Raw genomic sequence first — 27,217 nt, 5'->3', positions numbered from 1 at the left:
TTCCTTACAAACCATGCCTAAACAAACTACTTGTCTTGTCTATAAATTTTGATGGAGAATTTTATTTTATCTTATCACTTTGGATAGGTACGCGAACCGAAAAATTCCGCAACGCTTTATCTTTAGAGTGGTATAGGGATCCTCCATAGGGAGAGGCTAGTTGGCACTTCAGCACTGCATTGTCATCAGGTCCAGGCGAAAGTCCTTCGTCAGATCTGGAAATGGCCTGGATCCGGCAGGCTGCGGGAAAACCTCGGGATAAACAAAGACACTAAAATTAGCGTAGATGCCATTCTTCTTATGATGTAACGAGTACATCAGGATTTAAGGGAAGTGTTCCCAGTTCCGGCTGACCTAATCTACGCAGCCTAATATTGAATTATAGAAGTCTATAGAGTGTTATGTGAATGCTAGGTCAAAGAGATGTGTTTTTAGTCTAGCTTTGAACTGACAGACTGTGTCTGCTTCCCGGACAATGTTAGGAAGATTGTTCCAAAGTTTTGGTGCTAAATAGGAAAAGGATCTACCGCCAGCAGTCGATTTAGATATTCTAGGTATTAGGCCGGAGTTTTGAGATCGCAATAGACGTGAAGGACTATAATGCGTTAAGAGCTCGCTCAAGTACTGGGGAGCTAAACCATTTAGTGCTTTGTAAGTAATCAGCAATATTTTAAATGTATACAATGTTTAATAGGGAGCCAATGCAGTGTTGACAGAACCGGGCAAATATGGTCGTACTTCCTGGTTCTGGTAAGAACTCTAGCGGCTGCGTTTTGAACTAGCTGTAGTTTGTTTATTAAGCGTGCAGGGCAACCACCCAGTAGAGCATTACAATAATCTAGCCTTGATGTCATGAACGCATGAACAAGTTGTTCCGCATTTGTCAATGAGAGCATATGACGTAATTTAGATATATTTTTAAGATGGAAAAATGCGGTTTTACAGACACTAGACACATGACTTTCAAATGAAAGATTGGTATCAAAGAGCACACCCAGGTTCCTAACTGACGACGAAGACTTAACAGAGCAGCCATCAAGTGTTCAACAGTATTCTAGGTTATTACGTGTGGAAGTTTTTTGTCCAATAATTAGAATCTCTGTTTTTTCAGAATTTAGTAGTAGGAAATTACTAGTCATCCAATTTTTGATATCAACTATGCATTCCGATAATTTTATGAATTGGTGAGTTTCGTTAGGTTTGGAAGAAATATAGAGCTGAGTATCATCAGCATAACAGTGAAAGCTAATTCCATGTTTCCTAATGAAATCTCCTAAAGGTAGCATGTACAGAGTGAACAGCAGCAGTCCTAGTACTGAGCCTTGTGGTACGCCACACTGAACTTGTGATTGATAAGACATCTCTTCATTTACTGCTACAAACTGATAGCGGTCAGATAAATATGATTTAAACCATGCTAATGCAATTCCACTAATGCCAACATAGTTTTCTAGTCTATTTAAGAGAATGTTGTGGTCAATGGTGTCAAATGCAGCACTAAGATCAAGTAACACTAATAGAGAGATACAACCACGATCAGATGATAAGAGCAAATCATTTGTGACTCTAATGAGAGCTGTCTCAGTGCTATGGTGCGGTCTAAATCCTGACTGGAAATCCTCGCAGATACCATTTCTTTCAAGAAAGGAACACAGTTGTGAGGATACTGCCTTTTCTAGTATCTTTGACAGAAAAGGTAGATTTGAGATCGGCCTGTAATTGACTAATTCTGTAGGATCAAGTTGCGTTTTTTTAACAAGCGGTTTAATCATAGCCAGCTTAAAGGTTTTTGGTACGTATCCCAGAGACAAAGACGAATTAATGATGTTAAGAAGAGGATCTATGACTTCTGGAAGCATCTCTTTCAGTAGTTTAGTCGGTATAGGCTCTAACATACATGTTGTCGATTTAGATGAATTAACGAGTTTGCAAAATTCTTCCTCTCCTATGGCAAGAAATGAATCAAATTTTACCTCTGGGAGACTATAATGCACTCCCTGATGTGATGCTGTAGTAGACGGTTGCATAGTTATAATTTTATCCCTAATATTATCAATCTTATAAGTGAAGAAGTTCATAAAGTCATTACTGCTGTGTTTCTTGGAAACTTCTGGGCTTGAAGCTTTCTTTTTCATTAGTGTAGCCACTTTTTCAAATAAATACCTTGGATTATGTTTATTTTCTTTTAATAGGGTTGCAAAATAAGAAGATCTAGCAGCTTTTAAAGCCTCTCTGTAAGCAATCGAGCTCTCCTTCCATGAAACCTGAAATACCTCTAGTTTTGTTTTCTTCCAGTTGCGCTCCATTTTTCTGGCTGCTCTCTTAAGGGCCCGGGTGTGCTCGTTGTACCACGGCGTTGGACTATTTTCTTTAATCTTCTTTAAGCGCAACGGAGCAACTGTGTCTAAAGTGCTGGAAAGGAGAGAGTTAAAAGTTTCTGTTGCAATATCAAGTTCTTCTAAGCTATCTAGGATGCTGAGACGATGAAACTGATTAGGAAGATTATTGATAAAGCAATCTTTAGTGGCAGAAGTGATAGTTCTAACATACTTGTAACACGGAGTTGGCTTTGCAGCCTTGGCTAAATGTAATTTACATGAGATTAGATAATGATCTTAGATGTCGTTGCTCTGCTGCAGAATTTCAACAGCATCAACATTGATTCCATGTGATAATATTAGATCTAGAGTATGATTACAACAATGAGTATGTCCTGACACGTGTTGTCTAACTCCAATAGAGTTAAGAATGTCTTTAAATGCCAATCCCATTGCATCTTTTCCATTATCTACATGAATGTTAAAATCACCAACAATTAGGACTTTATCTGCAGTCAATACTAATTCTGATAGAAAGTCAGCAAATTCTTTGATAAAATCTTTATGGTGCCCTGGTGGCCTGTAGACAGTTGCCAGCAGAATTCTCAAACTTGATTTATCGTTTACATTATATATTTTTACATGAAACACCAACACTTCAAAATAAGTATATTTAAAACTAGATTTTTTAGTGGTTTTGAAAATATTACTATAAATTACAGCAACACCTCCCCCTTTGCCTTTCAGGCGAGGTTCATGTTTATAACAGTAATCATGGGGGGTGGACTCATTTAAAGTAATGTAATCGTCTGGTTTTAGCCAGGTTTCTGTCATACACAGCACATCTAGGTTATAATCTGAAATCATATCATTAACTATGAGCGCTTTTGAAGTAAGGGATCGAATATTCAGCAACCCAAGCTTTATCGTTTGCTCATCTGTATTATATCTATTTTTTATTTGTTGAATATCAATTACATTTTTAACCTTAGATCGGTTTGGACGTTTTTTGGATTTCCAAATTCGGGGAACAGACACAGTCTCTATATGATGATATCTAGTTGAAAGAGGCTCTATGTGATGGGATTTATCTGACCTTGGTGAAGCGAGGCCGCTAGCAGACGGTCGGTTTAGCCAGTTTGTCTCCTTCCTGACCTGAGCCCCAGATTGTCATGTTTTGTCTCTAAGACTATGAGCCAAATTACTAGAGAGAAGAGCAGCACCATCCCAGGAGAGATGAATACCATCTCTTTTCAACAGGTCAGGTTTGCCCCAAAAACTTTTCCAATTGTCTATGAATTCTATATTATTTTGCGGACACCACTTAGACAGCCAGCCATTGAGTGATGACAATCTGCTAACTATCTCATCACTCCTTCGAACAGGAAGGGGGCCAGAGCCAATCACATTGCCTGACATCCTACTTGCGAGTTCAAACACCTCTTTAATATTAATTTTGGTGATCTCTGACTGGTGGAGTCGAACATCATTAGTACCGACGTGAATAACAATCTTAGAGAATTTACGATTAGCATTAGCAAGCACTTTTAAATTTGCTTTGATGTCAGGCGCTCTGGCTCCCGGCAAACATGTGACTATGTTGGCTGGTGTCCCTATTTTCACGTTCCGTGTAATAGAATCGCCAATTACCAGGGCACAATCAACAGAATTCTCAGTGGGTGTTTAACTGAGTGGGGCAAATCGATTTGTGGTAATCGGAACAGAAGAGTGTTTTTTTGATCCGCGACTAGAGCGATCCCTCACTGTCACCCATCTGTCTGGCTGCACAGGCAATAATTCAGCCGGAACCGAATCATGTAAAGAGTTCACTATGCTAGGCGCATCCAAAATAGAATCTAAAGCTCTAGCACACTTACTATCCTCAATTAAAGTTTGGATGCGTGTTTCTAATTCTGAAATCTTCTCTGTCAGCCTGACTGTTTCCTTGCATTTATCACATATAAACCCTATATTGCCGACGGGGAAGGCTATACTAAACATGTAACATGAAGTGCAGGTGACAATAACAGGACAAGACATTACTCACCGTGTTTGTTGACTGACTCTTACTCACCTGGGCTTTTTATGAACTCAGAGGCGTGGGCGCGCGAGAGAAAAACAAATAAATAACTGAGCGCACGGGTGGCGCGTTAACAGTCTAGCGAGTTACTAGCGTGTTGTGCTAACAATAACGGAAGCTAGCGATGTCAGGTTAATCTGAGATGTTGTCTAAGCTGTATTTAGTAGTATAAACAACTAGAAATGGTAGTAAATGATGGTTCAAAACAGAAAGAAATACAATGCTAATACGAGGCTTAGACGGAGCTTACAGCCTCGAAGCAAACAAAACACAGCAGACAGCTAGGCAGACAGGAGCAATCGATCAGGATCAGGAACAGCAGCCAGAGACGGTTCACGTCGCGCCTGCTGGCCAGAGACCGTTGACGTTGTGCCTGCCTCAAAGCCTGTCCCTGAGCCTATCCCTGAACCATTCCCTGAGCCTAAACCTATAGCTCCGCCCAAGAAAATTTTGGGAAGGGGCTATACGTCCTCGGCCTTAGTGACCAGACCGGGCTCCCATGGAAAGGCCACGAAGGCCGATCCGCCAAGGCCACCCGAAGGGTCTTCTCCGCCGAAGGGTCTTCTCCGCCATGGCCACCCGAAGGGTCTTCTCCGCCATGGCCACCCGAAGGGTCTTCCTTGTCATGGCCACCCGAAGCGTCTTCTCTGCCATGGCCACCCGAAGGGTCTTCTCCGCCATGGCCACCCGAAGGGTCTTCTCCGCCAAGGCCACCCAAAGGGTCTTCTCTGCCATGGCCACCCGAAGGGTCTTCTCTGTCATGGCCACCCGAAGGGTCTTCTCTGCCATGGCCACCCGAAGGGTCTTCTCTGCCATGGCCACCCGAAGGGTCCTCTCCGCCATGGCCACCCGAAGGGTCGTCAGTCCCGATTGACCCTCCTGAAGATGATGACTACTTTCAGTTAGATTGAGGCCACAGGAGATTTATGAGTGGCAGTAAAACGACGCAACACATTGTAATGACAACATAGCGGATGTAGTCATTTGGATTACATTCATACTATACACATTCATACTATATAGAACATACTTTTTTAGTACTTTAGTACTAGTACACAGTAAGTACTTATTCAAAATGAGGCTGTCATACAAAATCAATTATTAATATGTTTTTGCATGCGTTTATAATTTCTATGTTGTAGTCAGTGTAAGCTTTTCCCCATGAGCTTTTTTGTTTTTGCTATGCATTTTTTTGCTCCATCATATTTTAAAAAAAATTATATTTTCCTCATATTTTGATGGTTTAAACAAACTTTTAGGGTCATTAAAAACAAATATCTGCTCCAGACATCACTTTTTGCCACTACTGTACATATTCACACTTATGGACACGGATCTCTCTAATTCAGTGGTTCCCAACCCTGCTCCTGGAGTACCCCCAACACTGCACGTTTTCTTTGTCTCCCTAATCAAACACACCTGATTCAACTCATCAGCTCATTAACCAATGTGATAATGAGCTGATGAGTTGAATCAGGTGTGTTTGATTAGAGAGCCAAAGAAACGTGCCATGTTGGGGGTCCTCCAGGAGCAGGGTTGGGAACCAATTCACTTATCCTGGTGATAAATATTGTGTATATTGCAATATGCATATTGGAAGTATTGGAATATGAAGTGGAAAGTCATCCTAGAAATGTCTTATTATTTGCCAGTGATATCAAGACATATTCTTTAAAAACACGTAATATTATCTTACATTGTTTTGACTCAAGTAAAAGTATTATTAGGACAAAAATAAATAAATAATTATTTTAGTTTTTTGCTGTGCACTTTAACTTCCACCTCGGGGGCTCTCTCTTTATCAAGATGAAAGAAATTTGAAAATAAACTACAAAGCACTCACTTGAAAATATCGCATCCTCTTACGTAGAAAGAGAGCTCCTCCAGAATCCCCTGCAAAGAATTGCACTCATTATGTGTAGATCTCAGTGTGTAGATATGAATATGAATATACGAATATATATATATATATATATATATATATATATATATATATATATATATATATATATATATAATTTATTTTATTTTATTTCTTAAATCAAACCTTTGCAAGTCATTTCATGTCTGATGGTCTCTGTTCCTCCAGTGCACATGAACCTGTCTGTGATCACTTCTGACAGTGATGCGCTGCTGTTTGCAGGGAAGGTGGATCTTGCTTTCTTTAAGCATTCACCTCTCTGTGGAAGAAAGTTTTATATTATGATATACATAATCGACTAAATTATAGGATGCGCTGATTAATTAATCAAATGGTTCACAAGTAATCACATTACAAGTGAATTATTGTTTGTTTTATTTCCATTTTATTGAACACAAGTCTATCACTAGCTGCGTTTCCATTACCCTTCAAATTGGGCAAATTGAAACACATTGCGAAACACATCAATTTCACAAAAACTCCCATTTATCGAAAAAAAGTTTTTACGCTCACATGAGGTGGTTTTTCAGGCAATTTGAAAAATAAATATTTTGCAAAACTGCAATGAAAACAGTTTTGCACATTTACAGGTCACCTGACGTAGATGACGCGGTATGTTTGGATAGAATAAAAGACAGAGTTCTTTATTAAATTCATAAAAGACAATAGAATTACATGAATACTGGAGTCTAAACCTCAAAGAAATGCCACAATCAAGACCTCGAAGCAGATATGAGGGAGAAACACCCAGAAACACCAGCCGCACTTAGTATAAGGGTCTTTCCTTACCATTAAAGCATGGATAACACACATACGATTAATAATAATGGCCAGTGCAATGGCTGGGATATAGTAAATCTACCAATATCAGACGGCATGATTTTTGGAATGACTTATCTTGAGAGGAAAAAAATACGTTTTAGTTGCATAACATCGCTTAATGGAAACGGTGTCATTTCGCAATAGTTTTTTGTAGACATTTAGAAAAAAATCGCAAAAGTTTTGTGCAAATCTGTAACGGAAACACGCCTACTGTCCTTCAGTCCTACATGTTTATTCACAAAGGATGTTGTCACAGTCACCACCTAATGGTCATCGTCACTGTCATCAGGCTTGTTCGACTTCATGCAGCTCTGCGCAGATCGATCGGTGGCTGACTTGAAACAGTGCATGCCGGTTAGAAATTTTGTCTGACTTGATACAGCGCCGACGCTACGTGACTGTGACGTATGCCATCAAAGTACCGCGAGAGCAATTCGAGAGAAGCCGGAGAACTCAGCCAGCGCAGCTTCTCAAGAGCGGCTGCACGAGCTCTGATGACGACACAGCTGTTCCACGATTGGCCGGATTCACCGCATGACAACGATCACGTTTTTTTCATGTTTATTCTCACACCTTTAGTTCCACTAAAGCTCACAAATCAGTGTTTTATAACAGTAAACACTCTTTTCATGTAGTCGCAATGTTATATTGTGTCATGTTTATCAAAATAAAACTGATTAAAAAACGTTAATTCCACTTCATTGATAGTAGCTGTAGGCTTATGTTGAACTTTATACTTGTTCAAACAGACGCTGTATGAAGCAGTACATAAAGTATTGAATGAAAATGTCTCTGAAACATCTGTGTATTTTGCAAATATTGCATTTATTCACTTCAGCTGTGGTAAAGTATGCACCAGAAAGTGTCCGACTTCACGTCTCCGTTTGCAGCTCCTCTCCGCCTGCACGCGGCAACTCTCGCCGATCAGTTACATCAGATGTCGAACACACCTAATGTCTCTGTCACTGTCATCGTCACTGTCGTGTGTTAGTCCCTGTCTGCACTACAGTTCCCAGCATCCTCCTTGGCCCACACCTGCACCTCCTTCACCATTACTCGCACCTGCCAGCAATCATAATCACCACTCACCGTCTTCAGCTGTTGTCCTCTTTATTCCTCTGTGTATTTAAGTTCCGCTCATGTCAATGTGCAGTGTTGGTTATTGTTTGTGGTTAATGCACATTTTTGTGCCTTGCATGCTGTTTTGTATTGTTGGCTTTTGTAAGTTCTTGTTAAATAAACTTTGATATCTTCATCTTCGTCTTCAGTGGATTCCGAACATTACAGATGTGTTCTTCCTGTTTTAATTGTTGCTCTATGTACAGCTGTGGCCAGAAGATTAGGCAGTGACAAATTCTGTGCAAAGAAATCCCTGCAAAATGAAGTTTGCTGCCTGGATGCACATTGCTTCTAGATCATTGTGCAGAGGGATCAGATACATTTTATATAACAGCAAAAAGCTTCACTTTATCACAAAAACCCCAAAATATGTTGTTGTTTTTTTGGCCCTGGCATCTAAAATCATTTCACTAATCATATCAATAGCTCATGAGAAAGTGTGAATGAATCACTCTATCATTCCGATTGAATTAACAGAGCAAACTTATTGCATTAAAGGAAGGAAAGAAGTGCTTCCAATCATTGTGTTCTTGTGTTAGCAATGGTTGCCTCCAAAAAAAGACTTGCAGCCATCATCACTTTGTATCAACATTGCCTCACATGCAAGAAAATTGCTGCAAAGGACATTGCGCTTAAAAGAACCATTTACCGCATCATCGAGAACTTCAAGGAGAGAGGTTCGACTGTAGTGAAGAATGTTTCAGGATGTCCCAGACTGTCCAGAATGAGTAAATGGCTACAGAATCGTGTCACCACCAGTGCAGAGCTTGTTCAGTATTGTCAGCAGGTGGCTGTGATGCATTTTTAAGCATATTGAGGCCAAGTCTTCTGGATAATGGACTGGTGTCAAGAAGAGCAGCAAAGAAGCCACTTCTCTCCATGACAAACATCAAGAAAGTTATTTTCTCAGATGAAGCTCACTTCCCACTATTTGGGACATCAGGAAAATAGATTGTCTGGAGAAGAAAAGGTGAACGCTACCATGAGTCCCGTGTCGTTCCAACAGCGAAACATCCTGAGGCCATTCATGTTCTGTCCTCTCACATCTCTGGGAGTGGGCGCTCTCACAATTCTGCCCAAAAATGCTGCTTAATAAAGAATGGTATCAAAAGGTCCGGCAAGAGAAACTTCTCCCAATGACTCAGGAGCAATTTGGTGATGATCCGTGCATTTTCCAGCATGATGGAGCAACATGTCACAACGCAAAAGTGACAAAGAAGTCGCTCAGAGATCCTTGCAACTCTCTGGATCTTCATCCCATATGTTACGTCCAAGGACATATTGTTTTTCTCTTGTGCATATGTTAAGGTTAATTGCTATGTATTTTTGTGTATTGTTGCTTTTGTGTTTTCCCGCTTTATTTTCTCTTCAGGTGCTGATTGTAGACACCTGAAGTTTTGCTGTTTTTCTTTTCACTTTATTTTTGTTATAGGTAATTAAGAAGATTAAAATTTAGTTAGGATAGTTTTGTTTATTATTTTGGTCTTGCTCCCTCCTGAAGCTTTTATTCCCTTTTTTTCCTGTTTTAATGAATTACGCTTCAGTTTTACCTTTGGTTGGCAATATTCTTTCTTGAGCTGGGGCTGGACATGAGAAGTTCCCCATGGTCTCTCTCATCTCTTTGTTACATTTTCCCTTAACACCAAGAACAGGAAACTGAGGCTGTAATTCACATCAGCTCAATAAAACCTAAGAATAGAAGATTGGAAAAACGTTGCCTGGTCTGCTAGTCTCAATTTCTCCTGCAACATTTAGATGGGTCTCCTGCAACAACTTGAAAGCATAGATTCATCCTGCCTTGTATCAATGGTTCAGGCTGTGTTGTGAGGGAAACTGGTTTCTTGAACACGAAAATGAGTTCACTAAACTCGAATGGCCCCCAAAGTCACCAGATCTCAATTTGAATGCTTCGATACTTATTGAATGGCCAGTGAGAACAACTCCCTGTTGTTTTCTGACTCATATACAATTTATTATCTAATAAAGGCACAACACATATTAAAGTGTTGTAATTTTGTAAGGACAGCACTCACTTTTGCACCACTATGAATGTGGGTGTCTGATCGACGAGTTCCCTGTCTGATGAAGTGAGCCGGAGTCTCTTCCAGGTGGAGCAGAGATCTCTCTGGTCATGCACACAAATAATCATTTCATCATATAATATTTTTTTTTATCTTTTAGCTAAGGATTATGAGTTTGAGTATGTTTTGAACTTTGATGTTATTCACTATAAATCTTCATAGAAATATATTAATTGAATTTTATAAATACTCACTGTGCTCGTCACACGTAGAGTCTAGATCCATTCTGAGAGCCCGGTTTGATGATTTGGTACAAGGTAAACAAATGGGCCTGTGTAGAAAGTTATAAGATGTAAAGCATTAATTGGCCATACAGAACTCCAAGGCAGTCTACTTGTTAAGCCATGACATATGGAATACTGTTTTTGGTCCAAGTCTTTACTCCGTTTCACTGAGAATACCATCTCAACAGCTGTTTATAAGCCTTATTTATTTACTTATAGCAAACATTTAAGATAAAAACAAAACACTCAAAAAAATGATGTGTTGGCTTTACTAAACTTTTTTATGTAAAAAGGTTCCACCGGTTCCACATAACTGGGTTTCGTTAAACAAACATACTTTGTTTAACGAATAACTTCAACATCATGAAAGTCATTTTAAGCGACCCAATTAAACTCTGAGCTGAGTGTTAAATGAATACTGAAGCAGTGTTAAAGTTAATGAGATAATTAAGTGAATAATTGAGTGATGATTGAGCATTATTGAAGATACCTGATGTTAACAAGCAGAATCACTGAAGGAGAAAACCGGAATTTAATGTCACCATTATGGAGATGAGTGTTTGTTTTAGTTGGGCTCTTGACCCTCACATCATTAACTTTAGATTATGTTTGGCTGCTGTACATGAGTTATAACAGCCAGATGATCAAATAGAAAAGGTGATCTGATGATATTGGTTGTGTTTTAACATAAGCATTATATCACAATCATTTGACCTGAATCACTGAACTCATTTAGAAACCAATTTCTGAGTTAAGTTTACCTTAAGGATTATAGCAGCACTGCTGTTGTAGAGCATACCATTTTTAGCCTTTCCAATGGAATCCAAATGATCAAATCAATAAAAAAGAAACTTAAAAAATATTTAGTTTATGTAGGCACACACAGACATCACATAATCAGCCTGTGAATCTCAACAATGGTGACAATTATAAAGCATGTTGCAGTGCATTCTGGATGCCACCAATCAAAACTCATTCATGGCTCCCATCATGCATTGCTGCATGATTAAATAATGAGCTTATGTACAGAGGTGATCTGTTTGTCACCATTGCTGAGATTCATACGCTAAATATTGATGTCTGTGTGTGCCTGAATACAAATGTCTTTTTGAAAGATTTTTTGAAGAAGTTTTTGTATTTATCATTTAGATTTCTTTGAAAAAGCTGAAAAAAAAGGTATGCTCTACAATGGCAGTGCTGCAATAATCCATAAGGTACACTTAACTCAGAATTTGGCTTCTGTATGAGTTCAGTGATTCAGGTCAAATGATTGTGATATAATGACTATGTTAAAACACAACCAACATCTACAGATCACATTTTCTATTTGATTATCTGGCTATTGTAACTCAGATACAGCAGCCAGACAAAATATAAAGTTAATAATGTGGGGGTCAAGAGCCCAACTAAAACAAACACTGATCACCATAATGGTGACCTGAAATTCCGGTTTTCTCCTTCAGTGATTATGCTTGTTAACATCAGGTGTCTTCAATAATGCTCAATCATCAATCAATTATTCACTTAATTATCTCATTAACTGTAACACTGCTCCAGTGTTCATTTAACACCCAGCTCAGAGTTTAATTTGGCCGCTTAAAATGACTTCCATGATGTTGCAGTTACATGAACAAATTATGTTTGTTTAACGAAACCCAGTTATGTGGAACCGGTGGAACCTTTTTACATAAAAAAGTTTAGTAAAGCCAATACATCATTTTTTGACTGCAGAATAGGTTTGCAAGCATCTAAATATATATCCAAGGAATGGGTAGTTGAATCTTACCTTGCCTTCAAAGATATCGTAATGTTTTCTCTCATCCTAACCAGAGCAATGTCGTAATCATAAAACTCCTTTACATTTTTGTCCTTAAGGCCTTTCAAATTAAACAGTGGATGAAGAATCAACTCCATAGCTTTAACTTCACCAATACCTTTGTAAGAGAATTGAAGCAAAGTATAGTTTGTATAAAAAAGTATAATCAATGTAGTTTAGCGTCTGTGCATGACAGGATAAAATCAACATAAATTCCCAATTATATATATATATTTTTTTATTTTAACTTTCTTCGATTTGGCTTTGATTTTTAGCGGACTTTATAAGACAGGGGTCACCAACCCTGCTCCTGGAGAGCTACTGTCCTGCAGATTTTAGCTCCAACCCCAATCAAACACACCTGGACCAGCTAATCAAGTGGTTCAGGGTTACTTGATAATTACATGCATGTGTGTTGGAACAGGGTTGGAACTGAAGTCTGCAGGACAGTAGCTCCAGGAGCAGGGTTGGAGATCCCTGTTATAAGAGATACTCTCTGAGTAGCATGAGTCACCTTGAATTATTCCATAACATTGTTGACTAAAGCAACAATTCTTACCATGGTGAACTGTTATGTCATCAGCACTGGCAAATGATACAGATTCATCTGTATTCACCTTTATAAAGCAGTGTGCAGCTGTCAATACCATGCTCTTAGTCACTAGACTCCCTTTGCATTTTTCAGCTCTCTGGATGACAAAAAAAGTAAAATATGATCTACCATCTGAAAGCAGTGCTTTTATAGAAGTCTTTATCTCAAGTTTTATTAAATCATTAAACTCTTGATATAAATTTACTAACCCAGCGAACATTGACATGCCAGGGTCTGGTGTAAGTGGTCTTCTCTTGCTCGTCTTGGTCATCTTGCTCTTGTGCCAATCCACACTTAGTCACAGCAGAATCACCTGATTTGTACAGTAAGGCACTATTATTAGTAAGACACTATTATCAGTTAAGCTGCTTTGATATTCAGATTAAAACTGAAAATAAACATATTCATTGTACAGAGTCTATGGACAACGATTTCAACTGGGGGATCCTAGAGGTTCTCTGATATCTGATTACTTACTGATCATTCGGTTGAACACAGATCCCAGATGTTTATAGTCCTTCAAAACAAAAAAATGCAGCTCATCTCTCTTGGAAGAGGCAATGCTTGTGAGATCTTTCTTGTTAACTTCTCCTCTGACAGCAAACACATACACGTCTATGAAACATAAATGCACACAACTGGTAAAACTAAGAAAAAAAGGCTGTATTTTTTTGAAACCTTGGATCAAGGCCTGCACAACCACACTGCTACACAAAACACACCCACAGGTAAATAATGTATGATGAACTGGCTTGCTTACACTACCTACAGTTGTGGTCAGAATTATTGGCACCCCTGGTGAATATGATCAAATATTGCTGTAAATTTAAATCTGCATTGTTTATCCTTTTAATCTTTCATTTAAAAATCTAACCGTTCATTGCAGGAAAATAATTGAAATCACACTATGAAGTAAATGATTTTCTCCATTTTTGGCAATTTTTAATTGTTGCCAATAAACCTTTTTATTTTATATAAAATCCTTGTGCCAAGATAACAGCTCTGAGTTTCCTCCTATAGCTCGGAGAACAACTGACAAAAGATCAAAGACTGTTCCTCCATAAAGAATCTCTTCGACCTATAATTGACCAATGTCTAGGACCTCTAGCAAAAAATAGGCCCTCAAGATTAAAGATCCAGCAGTATATTTAACCGTGGACATGGGGTACTGTTTATTCCCGTTTTCACCAAACCCATCTGGTGGCTTTGCTGCCAAAAAGCTCTTTTTTTACACTGTAAAAAACTGGCAGCTGTGGTTGCCAGTATTTTACCGTAAAAAATATGGTGGCAACCTTTTATGTTTTATGGGGCTTAAATTTACGGGCAAAAAAAAATACAATGTAAAAAAAACTGTGAAATTTATCGTAGAAAAACGTCAGGGTTGGTTGCCAGCATTTTACCGTAAAAAAATATGGTAGAATCCTTACTTTGGACAAAAAACAAAACAAAAAAACATCAGCAGGACTTAAATGTGTGGTAAAAACACATGAAGAGGGGCATGCGCACGCGGCGACTCGAAGCTACAGGTGTCGGTGTGCTCGTTGTGTTTGTCAATTGTTTCGCGTGATTTTGTGCGTCTTAACAATAACTTTTTTTCTTTTCCCCAACACTGTTGGATGCGGGATTTTTGTCTAGACCCTACGGAACTGGTAGCCTAAAGGAGGAGGCTAAATGGAGAAAATGGGGATTATTGTTTTACTGACATTTACTGACCTGAGCTTGTGTGTTTTCAAATCACCTCAGGATTTGGCAAGAATCCAATATTCCCGGGACTTTCTATTACAATGGTACAAGCCCAACAGTGTGAAGCAACCCGCGGGTTTTGGTTATCCTGATTTGGGAAGTTTCTCACATGTTGCTGTCGGAAATAAACAAGATCGCTCTCGACAAAAGGATTGTACATTTAAGATTCGGAAGAGAGGACGGAAAGGAGGTGTTCGTCAGAGAATGAAAAACCAAACTCTTTCTAAGATTCCTCTCCCTACAATTTTGTTAACTAATGTGCAGTCTTTACGGAAGAAGACGGATGAGCTTCAAGCTATGGTGAAATTCCAGCATGACTTTAGGAATGTTGGCGTGATGGCGTTTCACGGAGACTTGGCTCTCCGAGAGGGATTCGGATTCGAGCCTACGACTGGACGATTTCGGAGTGCCCGTTCGTATGGATCGGGATGAGACGGTAACCGGTAAAGCGCAAGGAGGTGGGGTATGTCTGTATATTAGAGACAGATGGTGTAAATCGGTGCACGTGAAGGGGAAAGTGTGCACGAAAGACATTGAGTTATTGACTGTGGCACTAAGACCTGTGTACTTGCCCCGTGAGTTTCTTCAGTTGTTCGTCACGGTTGTTTACATCCACCCCCGAGCAAATGAGGATAATGCGGTAAGGGAGATTGAACGTGTGGTTTATGAACTGCAAACTGCATCTCCCGATGCACCCTGTTTCATTCTGGGAGATTTTAATAAGTGTTCTTTGAAGAAATCACTGGGCCATTTTAATCAGTATGTAACTTGTCCAACACGTAAGGATTCAATCCTGGACTTGTGTTATGGGTCAATTAAAGGAGCTTACAAGTCATTCGGTAAACCACCTTTGGGAACATCAGATCATAATATGATTTTACTTGTCCCTATATATAAAACCGTGCTGAAACGGGAAAAGGCACAGGTTATTAAGACGAAAGACTGGTCTGCAGAGGCGACTTCACGTTTAAAAGGGTGTCTGGATTGTACAGATTGGACTGTTTTTATGGACTCTGGCTCGGACATTGATCAAGTAACAGATGAAATTTGTAGGTACGTGACGTTTTGTGAGGACATGTTAATACCTGTGAAATCATTTAAGAAATTCCCAAACAGTAAACCGTGGGTTACAAAATCAATTAAGATTCTTCTGTCAAAAAGAAATAGGGCTTTTAAAGAGGGAAATATCGTTGAGCATTATATGCTAAAAAGAGAAATTAAGTGTGAAATAAAGAGGGCTAAAACAGTATATAAGGAAGATCTTGAGTTAAAATTGAAAGAGGGGAATTTAGGTTCTGTCTGGGAGGGGATGCATTTAATCACAGGTCAGAACAAGAGGAAAATAAATAATACAATTAGTTTAAACGGATTCAGTTCAGATGCAGCTTTATCACAGGAATTTAATACATTTTATACGAGATTTGATACGTATGATTTTAAATCAGAAATTGAGGATTTAAGAAATAAGTGTTGGATAAATAGAGAGTTTGGTTGTGTCCCTTTTGATGTAGGGGACGTAATAACAGTTTTTAAACAATGTAAAATTAGGAGGGCCATGGGGCCTGATAATATAGGAGGATGTTTACTTAAGAAATGTGCTGAGCAGCTAGGACCTATATTTTATAAAATTTTTGTCTGGTCCCTACAAATACAAAAAGTACCTGCACGGTGGAAGCAGTCTACTGTCATCCCATTGCAAAAAAAGCAGAATGCACAGTTAGTAGATGATTTTAGACCTGTGGCGCTTACATCCTTAGTGATGAAAAGCCTAGAAAAATTAGTTAAGGGAGAAATAATGAAAAAGACTGAGAGTTTTCTAGACCCTCTTCAATTTGCGTACAGAAATAAAAGAGGTGTAGAAGATGCTATTGCTACTCTCTTACATTTAGTATTTCAACATTTAGAGAAGCCGAAAACTTTTGTTAAATTACTCTTTATTGATTTTTCATCGGCTTTTAACAATATTCAGCCACATATTTTAATTGATAAACTCATTAAGGAATTTGAGTTGGATTATTATTTGGTAGGCTGGATTTTAGATTTTCTTGTACAGAGAAGACAGAGAGTCAAAGTTAACGACTGTTATTCTGAATGGTTGGTGTCATCCACTGGGTCACCTCAAGGATGCGTCCTCTCTCCCTTATTATTTATTCTGTACACTAATGACTGTAAGAGTGGTTTTAGTAATAGGCACATCTTAAAATTTGCTGATGACTCTGTAATTGTTAGCTTATTGAGTGAGGAGGATTCTATGCATGGTCCCGTGGTCGATGACTTTGCTGCTTGGTGTCAGAATGCTTTTTTAAAACTCAATGTCTCGAAGACTAAAGAGATGAGTATTGATTTTAGATTGAGAGGGAAACTGATTGATGATAAGCAAATAAGTATAAATGGAGAGGGTATCCAGAGTGTTGAACAGTACAAGTACTTGGGTACTGTATTAGATAGTAAACTGACTTTTTCCGCAAATACTGATGCCTTGTGTAAGAAGGGACAGCAAAGGTTGCATTGTTTGCGAAAATTAAGGTCATTTAATGTGGATAAAACACTGATGTGTATGTTTTATAGATCCTATATTGAGTCGTGTATATCCTATTCATTGTTGTGCTGGTTCAATTCTCTGAGTGTGAAAAATAAAAATCAAATTGAGAGGATAGTAAATCAAGGAAATAAAATAATGGGGATGAAGCAGATGACCATGGCTCAGTTATATCAGAGACAGGCTTTGGGTAAAGCACAGAACATTCTGTCAGAAGTTTCTCACCCCCTGTATCATGAGTTCAATCTTCTTCAGTCTGGTAGTAGGTATAGAATGCCGCTTAGTAAAACGAATCGTTTTAAAAATTCATTTGTTCCATCAGTTGTAAAGTTTTTAAACTCTATGTAAATGTATTTATTTGTGAATGTGTATGACAGTGTTTTTATGTGTATGCCTGTTTTGCTTCAACCAAATTGCCTTCGGGAAATGAATAAAGATGAACTGAACTGAACTGAAAAAAAAACATCATCTGTGGTTCCCAGTACTTTACCAAAAAGAATATAGTAGTAACTCTTTAGTTTCCACAGGACAACCCTTATATTTCATTAAATGATAAACGTCATAATTCACATTCACTAGAGTATTAAAATCTGCTTTATATCTTAATATTATACTGATAACCATCATAATAATGCAGGCTGTAAAAAAAAAACACATGATGATTCAAAGTTCATCACCATTTGACACAAGCTGAGGCACATGTTAATATAAAGAAGGTGCAGAGTGTGACACACAAATACAAAACACCATCATGTTGATACACACATGACTCCAAAAAAATGCCATTAATATCCATTAAACAATATATAATGTAATACAAACCCCAAATGTACATAACTAATAACAAAACCTAAGAAGGAACATGATTCATTAAAACCAATAACATCAAATGTGAAGTGTCACGCAAGGGAATTTAGGCAATGTCAATTTAGAGAAACAACAAGAACAGAAAAAAGAGAAGCGACGAGCAGAAACACAATAACTACAACTGACTTCAGCAACAGCCTTAGATCAACTGAAGATAACAAACATTAAATCTCTGAAGATCTCAGCAGAGGAGGATTAAACAACTCCACAAACAGTATTACCAGCTTCACTTATTACTAACCAGACTGACTTTATTTCCGTCATACATCTATAGTTCTGTTTGAGAATTAACAGAGGTTTAGATGTTGATGATTTATTTTATTTCAACCCAAGAGAGAGACTAGGGGGCTTTTACACTGGGCTCGTTTGCTGCGGTCCGAAGCCGAGCGCGATTGTTCCCGGCGCCCCCCGCAATGTTGGTCTGGTTTCACACTCAACTTGATTCTATCGAACTCTGGTGCGATTGCGTCACCTTACGTCATTGCAAACGTGCACGGTGCATGATAGAAAACACCACGGGAGGCTGCCAAGATGGCGCTCTTACTATACGTGCTTTGAGGAGCTTCGCAAATTCAAACTAATAATTCGATTTGTTGTGCGGTAAGAAAGACCGTCTATCTTTCTTTTGGTGCATAGGATATTGTTTCTACGAATATAATGATTGAAAATGGGAAAATCTGAAAAAAGAAAGAACAAGAACATGAGCCAAGCCAAAGTTAATTCTGCTAAAGCTACACCGACAAAACAGCAAGTTTCAAACAAACTTTTGAGTGACAATTTGCATGATTACTTCGAGTCAGAGATGGATTGTGCCCATATTATGCCTGCTGAAGTAGATTTCCCTCCTCTCCCCGAAACGTCATGTAAGTCTCCTGTTATAAAACAGTGGAAGATTTAGAACATTGATGCAGCTAATGTCCTCTCACAACTCAAAGAACGTATCGGTTACCTAACGTAACCTCGGTTCTCTCTAGAAGAGGGAACGAGTATTGTGTAAGTTAGCTTACGCTACGGGAAAGATTCATCTTTTCGAGATATTGAAGCCAAAAAATTATCCTTAATTTTTGTATCCATTGTCAACGCAGTGCAGCAGCTAGCAGACCTAGAGCAGGCTGTCTAGCGTGCTCATAGGCTGCCCTGTGGGAACTGCAGCAGCCTACCACTGAGCCCGACGTGACGTCACTTCCAGTGAAGGGTGCCCGCGCCTTCACAGGTTCAAAGCCCGCCAGTATGGGCATGGCTTAGCGTATATAAGCAGGGCTCGTAGGCTGATTCTCTGGTTTCCATCGACTGAAGCGAAAACGCTCGTGGCGCGAGCACGGCATGCTACGCAATACTCATTCCCTCTTCTAGAGAGAACCGAGGGTTACGTTAGGTAACCGGTACGTTCTCTTACGAGAGGTACTCTCGTATTGCATAAGTTAGCTTACGCTACGGGAACCCTTTGTCAACGCCGTGCGCGCCAAGCATCCACAATGTGTCCCAGGGTTTTCCGGGGAACCCAGATAAGTGGGAAATAAGGCGGCCAGCAACGCGGGTCAGCACTTGTACATAAGCACTCATAGGGAATACAGAGTGGCGTCGCCGCACTGTATAAGCATATAGCATATACCCAATAGTGCAGCTCAACCAGAAGAGCTAGTATACGTGAGAGTAGCCTGCACACAAACATATCTGGACAGAACGTACCACTCACTTAAACTGACATAAGTTTTGCCTGCAGAGCGGGAACTTCTAGGTTATAAAACCTGACAAAGGTGGACGGGGAGGCCCAGCCCTCCGCGACACATATGTTGTGAATAGAAATTCTGCTTGACCATGCCCACGATGAGGCCATGCCTCTGGTGGAATGAGCCCTGATGCCCAGGGGGCATTGCAGACCTGTCGAAGCGTAAGCGACTGCTATAGTGTCCACAATCCATCTGGATAGGCTTTGTTTCAAGGCGGCGAGACCCTTGGTGCGCCCACCAAACGAAACGAAAAGCTGCTCCGAGAGCCTGAAAGGGGCGGAACGCGCAGTGTAAACCCTCAGCGCCCTGACTGGACTGAATGTCGCTCTCGTTATCGGATGAAGGCAGAGCCGATAGAGAAATGACCTGCGCACTGAAGGGAGTGCCAATCACTTTAGGAACATAGCCGTGTCTAGGTTTGAGGATGAGTCCCCCACACTTTTCACTGATGACAGGGCTGTCAGAAAAACGGTTTTGAGTGATAGGTACTTTAACTCCACGGAGTCTAGTGGTTCAAAGGGGAAAGCTTTCAGGGCCTCGAGGACCAACGAAAGATCCCACATAGGAACCGACGGGGGGTGCGGAGGGTTCATCCTTCTGGCTCCTCTAAGGAAGCGGATGACAAGCTCGTTTTTTTCCTAGTGACCGTCCGCGTGTCGACTCAGCGTACGCTGCAACGGCCGCCACATAGACTTTGATTGTGGATGGGGACCTCCCCTTATCCAACAGCTCTTGTAGGAAACTGAGCAGCCACGAGACCCCACACGTCCGTGGGTCCAGGTTTTTGTCGGTGCACCATTTGGAGACCACAGACCATTTAGACGCGTAAAGCTTTCTAGTAGAGGGATCTCTAGACTGCGTGATCGCGTTCATCACTCCTTCTGGCAGGGCAGTGGGTACCCGTTGATCACCTATGCTTGCAGAGACCAGCGCTCTGGATGGGGATGCCAGATCGAGCCGCGAGCTGGCGAGAGGAGATCCGTTCTCACCAGAATCGGCCAGGGGGCTGTTAGTGACAGCCGTGTCAGCTCCGGGAACCAAATCTGATTCTCCCAGCGCGGGGCTATGAGGAGCACCGAGTGGCGCGTTTCCCTGATTCTCTTGATTACCTGCGGTAGCAGAGAGATCGGAGGGAAGGCATACAGAGGGCGGCTGGCCCAGACTTGGGCCAAAGACCGGTCTGCCCTCGAGGATCGCACCCCAACCTGAGTTGGACGCATCTGTCGAGATGACCTTTCGGTACGAAACCGCTCCCATTATCACACCCCGCTGATACCAGTCGGCTGTTAACCAGGGCTGCAGAGCCGTAAGACAGGTCTGAGTCACTCTGATTTGTTCGCAGCCAGCAGCCCAAGCTCGGCGAGACACACGAGCATTGAGCCAGCGTTGGAGCGGACGCATGCGCAGTAAGCCCAGCTGAAGCACTGCTGCAGCTGAGGCCATACAGCCCAGGATCCTCTGGAATGTCTTCAGAGGGATGATGCTGCCCTTCTGGAAAGACGCGGCTAGGTGTCGAACACGGCGCGTGCGCTGTGTCAATAAACGAGCCGTCATGGCCACAGAGTCCAGTTCTATTCCTAGAAAGGAAATTGACTGACTGCCTGCTCTAGGTCTGCTAGCTGCTGCCCTGCGTTGACAATGGATTCAAAAATTAAGGATAATTTTTTGGCTTCAATATCTCGAAAAGATTATTCTTTCCCGTAGCGTAAGCTAACTTACGCAATACGAGAGAACCTCTCTAAAGAGAACTCTCGTTCCCAATTAATAGTCGATCTGATGCCCTGGAAAGAATGGTGGCGGAGAATGCACGAGCGATCGCGAGTATGAAAGAGACCGTTAACGAAAACCCCAAAAAGATAGCCGACATGAAGACAGCTGTTGAGTTTGTATGTGCCGAAGTTAATGATGTTAAAATCCAGCTCGGTGTTATACAGAAACAAGTGAAGAAGATTGAGGTGAAATCATCTGAGCATGAACAACGTTTATCTCATCTCAAAGGATACACACGTCGTTGGAATCTGAGAATCTATGGGATCCCTAAAAAAGGAGAGGGAGGATGTTCGGGAGAGGGTTATCCAGGTCTGTCAGCAGCTTTTACCAGAAGCAAAGGACAAACTTCAATACACTGTCAATTCTGTACATCGACTTGGGTGTAAACAAGGGAGCAACGACAAACCTTGAGGGATCATCTTTCAGTTTACCGCGCGCGCCTCTACCGTGATGCCATTTGGCGGGCTGCGAAGGACTCTCCTTTTCTCAGGAATAACAACTTAAAGTTGTCTGAGGATCTGTCCCCGACAGATAGAGAAAAGAGGAACAAACTATGGCCTCTCGTGGATAAATCACGGCGGGACAACAAGCGGGCATACTTGTAGGAGGAAGGGCTTTTGTGGAGGGCACCGAAATGTTTCCACCAACCTGAGTTTCCTTCTACGTTTGTTTAGTTACTTGCTTCACTCTGTAGTAAAACTGCACTTTTGCTGATTCAGGACTTCTATATGAACCAGAGTAGGTTACATATCCACGCGAAGCAACCATGCCCTCAATTCAGGTATTTTGTTAGTTTTAGGGTTTAACCCTGTTATAACTTTAACGTTGCACTTTATTAAAGTGTCACAGAGTTTAACTTAATAGCCCACATAATTTGCCGAACAAAACGAGGTGCTCCATTGCTATTTGTTTGTTTGTTTGACACATGTTTGTTACAGGTTCTTATATACTTATGTTTTAAAGTTAATCATTTGTACGCCTATTATTTGTACTGCACTACAGCAAAAAACAATTTATACTGTAGTTTGCTGTGCTCTTTTTTATTCACATATTTCTTTAGTCTCAACGCGTTATATTAGCATATATATATATATATATATATATATATATATATATATATATATATTAACATATATATATATATATATATGCTAATATAACGCGTTTAGACATGCAAATATTTCTTAAATATATACGTGCCTATGTGTGTGTATTTATATATACAAAATAATTATACACAGTACACACACATATATCATGTAGACATGTTTTTTTTTTTTCCTAATTGCAGTTTCACCAACAGATGTCGCCCTTTGGCCTTGGCCTATGAACCTCTTGAAAATGACCGCATTATTCGCATAGAACAACAACGAAAAAACGTATCTAAGCGGTCTTCCTTTTCTTCTCAAACAAACTAACTGCATCTTAAACAGCCCAAGTTTCAAAATTTCCCGGGGGAGAAACCCCCGGACCCCCGTTAAAATAAAAGATTCAACATGAAGGGATAAAAAATCCTGCCACGGATCATTTGCACTACTAGCGACGCCCCCCTGGACATGCATACTCGACGCAAGGACGCCCGCGCTACAAAACTAACATTTTTATTTAAAACATTGTCTTACCTGCAAGCGACGCACAGGTATCATCCCGCTGTCTCTTCTTTTTCCTTTTTCCGCCCCCGACTCTTGGTGCCTTTTCGAGGCCATGTCTGAGGTCGGTGTCTGCCAAATTTGACATTGATTGAGGCATTAACGACCACTGGGAGGTGGGGAAGGGGGGGCACCAGAGGGAGACTGGCACAGGAGATTCACCTTTTTCTCGACTAATTTGGTCTAGGCCTATATTACTTTTGTATTGCTTTTGTAAATTAACATGCTTTAGACATTTTATTTGATATTTATACTAGTAGCCTATTGTGATGATTTTTCACGACCCAGATTTTTTGGTGCCCCCCCCCAAGCACTTGGTGCCCTACGCGCAGTGCGTGATGTGCGTGTGCTAAGCGCCGGCCCTGTCAATTACACAGTCAAAACAGCCAGAGAAAAGCAAAAGTTAAATCTCAAGGGTCATGAGCCCAACTAAAGCAGACACTGATCCCAATCATGGTGACATCAAATTTATTTTAAAGTTTTTTACACTTTGTTTAAATTAGCATATTTTACTTTAATTTTATGGTTTTTGTATGGCAGCCGCAGCTGCCAGTCATTTGACCCTTTTTTTTTTACGATTTTTTTTACAATGAAGGTATTTGATCATAATAATGCAGGAAATACCTGTGAAATAACAGTGTTTTTTCGGTTTATTTAAATTAGCATATTTTACTTTAATTTATGGTTTTTGTTTGGCAGCCGCAGCTGCCAGTCATTTGACCCTTTTTTTACGATTTTTTTACAATGAAGGAATATGATCGTGATTATTCAGGAATACCTGTAAAATAACAGTGTTTTTCAGTTTATTTAATTTAGGATGTTTTACAGTTTTTTGGGGAGCTGACAGTCATTTGACCATTTTATCATTTTACCATTTTACCGTTTTGTTACTGTTAAATTACAGATTATATTTGTAATATTATATATTTTATACATCTCTTCCCCATCCACCGAGCGGGAGAGAAGGGAGTTGTTTAAGGGGACCCGGTTGGTAAAGTTCCGCGGGACCCGTGGAGGTCGCTGTAGAGGAGGTGATAGAGAGATGTATCACGTCCCGTTTGCCCAGTCAGAGACTGTTCACGTTCCGTCTGCCCAGTCAGAGACTGTTCACGTCCCGTCTGCCCAGTCAGAGACTGTTCATGTTCCGTCTGCCCAGTCAGATAATGTTCACGTCCCGTCTGCCCAGTCAGAGACTGTTCACGTCCCGTCTGCCCAGTCAGAGACTGTTCACGTCCCGTCTGCCCAGTCAGAGACTGTTCACGTTCCGTCTGCCCAGTCAGAGATTGTTCACGTCACGTCTGTCAAGTCAGAGACTGTTTACGTCGCGTCTGCCCAGCTAGAGACTGTTCACGTCGCGTCTGCCCAGCGAGAGACTGTTCACGTCGCGTCTGCCCAGCGAGAGACTGTTCACGTCGCGTCTGCCCAGCGAGGGACTGTTCACGTTCCGTCCGCCTTCCTGGACCTGGATTATCTGGAGCGTCTGGCTCGGATCCTGGACATGCCCGTGTCTGCTGTTCCAGAGCCGGAACCAGTGTCTGCTGTTCCAGAGCCGGAGGCAGAGCCAATGGCCGTTCCAGAGCCGGAGGCAGAGCCAATGGCCGTTCCAGAGCCGGAGGCAGAACCATTGCCGGTTCCAGAGCCGGAGGCAGAACCATTGCCAGTTCCAGAGCCGGAGGCAGAGCCATTGCCAGTTTCAGAGCCGGAGGCAGAGCCAATGCCTGTTCCAGAGCCGGAGGCAGAGCCAGTGCCGCCTGCCTTCTTGGATCTGGACTATCTGGAGCGTCTGGTTCGGATCCTGGACATGCCCATGTCTGCTGTTCCAGAGCCGGAGCTAGTGTCTGCTGTTCCAGAGCCCGAGGGGTCTTCACCGCCCTGGCCGCCCGAGGGGTCTTCACCACCCTGGCCGCCCGAGGGGTCATCTGCTTCGCCCTGGCCGCCTGATGGACTGTCTTCTCTGCCCTGGCAGCCCGATGGACTGTCTTCTCCGCCCTGGCAGCCCGATGGACTGTCTTCTCCGCCCTGGCCGCCCGATGGACTGTCTTCTCCGCCCTGGCCGCCCGATGGACTGTCTTCTCCGCCCTGGCCGCCCGATGGTCTGTCTGCTCCGCCCTGGTCTCCCGATGAACTGTGCGTCTCGCCCTGGCCTCCCGATGGACTTTGTGTTTCCCCCTGGATGCTCGATAGATTTTTTTGTTTTGCCCTGGTCCCCGGTTAAACCCTCACCCCTTGTTCCTGTCTCCCTTCATGGACCTGGCCCACCTTCCCTCCCCCTGATCCTCCACCGTTCCACCTCCCTCCTGAACCTCTTGTATTGTGTTGTGTTTTTTGTTGTTTTCGTGGAGCGTCTGGTAGCCGCTCCGTAGAGGGGGGGTTATGTCACAGTGTTGGGTTTGTGTTCCCCTGATGTCCACTAGATGTCCTCCTTTCCCACAGGTGTCCTTCACTTATTAACTACATTTACCACAATCCTTTGTCTCATCATTGCACTCAGCTGTTCCTTATCACTGATCATTGCACCCAGCCAATTCCCCATTATCATTGTCGATTCCCTGTGTATATAACCCTGTCTGTTTCAGTATGTGTCACGAAGTCCTTGTTGTTTATCATGCCACTTCTGATACCCGATGTTGCCTGTGTGTTCTTGTATTTGGATTGCCTTATGGATTACGACCTATTGCCTGGACTGGATGTATGATTACGGAGTTGCCCAATAAATATACCGCTATTGGATCTACCTGTTTCATTTGTGTGTGGATCGTGACACTTATGGTCCCAGCACTTTATTTAATTGTGTTTGTGGTGTCAGTTATAGTGTTAAGTGAATGAAAAGAAGGTATGCTGTGTGTTAACTTCTATGTGACTTGGTGGTAACTATGTGTTTGCAGTTCCCTTTCGTCCTGGGAACTCCGACGTGTCGTCGGGGGAGTTCCCTGACGAATTGGGATCACGCTAGGGAGACCAATTGCCTTCGAGTGAATTAAAACGAGCCAATGAAAATTGGCATGCAAGATTTGCATTCCTCGACCCGCCTACCAGCGGATACAATCCTTTAAGATTGTATTTTTCTTACGGCTACGAGTCTGCTGTTTCGGGAGGGGATCTCTCTGTGTTGGTGAGATGGCGTTTCAGCGACCGCGCGGTTTCCTGTCTGCCGGCTGCATCTATATGCTGTTGATTCAAAAGCTGTTTTCACAGCTGGTAAACGGTTGAGTGCGCACAGCGGGCTTGCAGTTTACCCGCTGTGTTGCCGCGTTGGGTCCCTGTGTGCTTCAGCACGATAGAGAGAGTACTTTCTTCCTGAAAGAGCAACACGAGTGAAGATCGCGTCCTTTTCAGGATGAGGTTTCACTCGTGTGTTTCTGGATGCGATCGTTTCCTGTCCTTATGTGACGGCCACGTTCATTGTTTCACATGCCTAATCAGTGTGTGGGACTACGTTCGTGGGTGGTTCATGTTCTCTCAGGAGTGCATGACCACGTCGGCACGTTGTTCGTCTCCCCTTTCTCGTAAAGGCTTGAGCCGCTCAGCGTGCCGTGTGCTGTCGAGCGCCGGCTGACCGCGCGGGTTGTTACGGCAACCCAGCGCGCGTCATTCGGCGCTCAAGATGCGCGGTCAAGATCAAGACTCGCGTGCCTCTATGAGGTGAGTCCCTTTGCTTATTTCCCGATCTAGTTTCTCTTCTGGTGCACCAGAAGAGGGCTACTTTGGCGAATAACATTGGTGATCTGAGGGTTTCAGTGAGCACGAACCACTCACTCCTCTAGCGCATCGTAAACATGCTGAGACTGTGTTCGTGGGTGGTTTATGCTTTCTTATGAGAGCATGACCACGTCGGCACGTTGTTCGCCCTGCCTGAAGGCTTGAGCGCCCAGCGTGCCGTGTGTCATCGAAGCGATGGCCACGTTCACTATCTTGCATACCTGGTTGACGGCCACGATCACTGTTT

At 41.7% G+C, this 27,217-nt stretch overlaps 1 protein-coding gene across 1 annotated transcript in view; it reads right to left on the bottom strand.

Annotated features, from left to right (window-relative positions):
- LOC143715762 (complement C2) overlaps positions 1 to 27,217 on the bottom strand; it is a 70,539-nt gene that overhangs the window by 2,181 nt on the left and 41,141 nt on the right. The window contains exons 11-18 of the mRNA XM_077207502.1: positions 13,451 to 13,588; positions 13,183 to 13,286; positions 12,941 to 13,070; positions 12,352 to 12,499; positions 10,536 to 10,612; positions 10,294 to 10,385; positions 6,446 to 6,578; positions 6,242 to 6,291 (exon numbers count right to left, since the gene is read on the bottom strand). Coding sequence (XP_077063617.1) covers positions 6,242 to 6,291; positions 6,446 to 6,578; positions 10,294 to 10,385; positions 10,536 to 10,612; positions 12,352 to 12,499; positions 12,941 to 13,070; positions 13,183 to 13,286; positions 13,451 to 13,588 — 872 coding nt within the window. The remainder of the gene's footprint in view (positions 1 to 6,241; positions 6,292 to 6,445; positions 6,579 to 10,293; positions 10,386 to 10,535; positions 10,613 to 12,351; positions 12,500 to 12,940; positions 13,071 to 13,182; positions 13,287 to 13,450; positions 13,589 to 27,217) is intronic.

This window comes from Siphateles boraxobius, unplaced genomic scaffold (assembly GCF_051911475.1).
Source record: "Siphateles boraxobius isolate OS27281-9 unplaced genomic scaffold, OSU_SipBor_1 6, whole genome shotgun sequence".
Taxonomy (NCBI): domain Eukaryota; kingdom Metazoa; phylum Chordata; class Actinopteri; order Cypriniformes; family Leuciscidae; genus Siphateles; species Siphateles boraxobius.
Note: the sequence above shows the minus strand (reverse complement) of the source record. Positions and strands in the feature narration are given on the sequence as shown.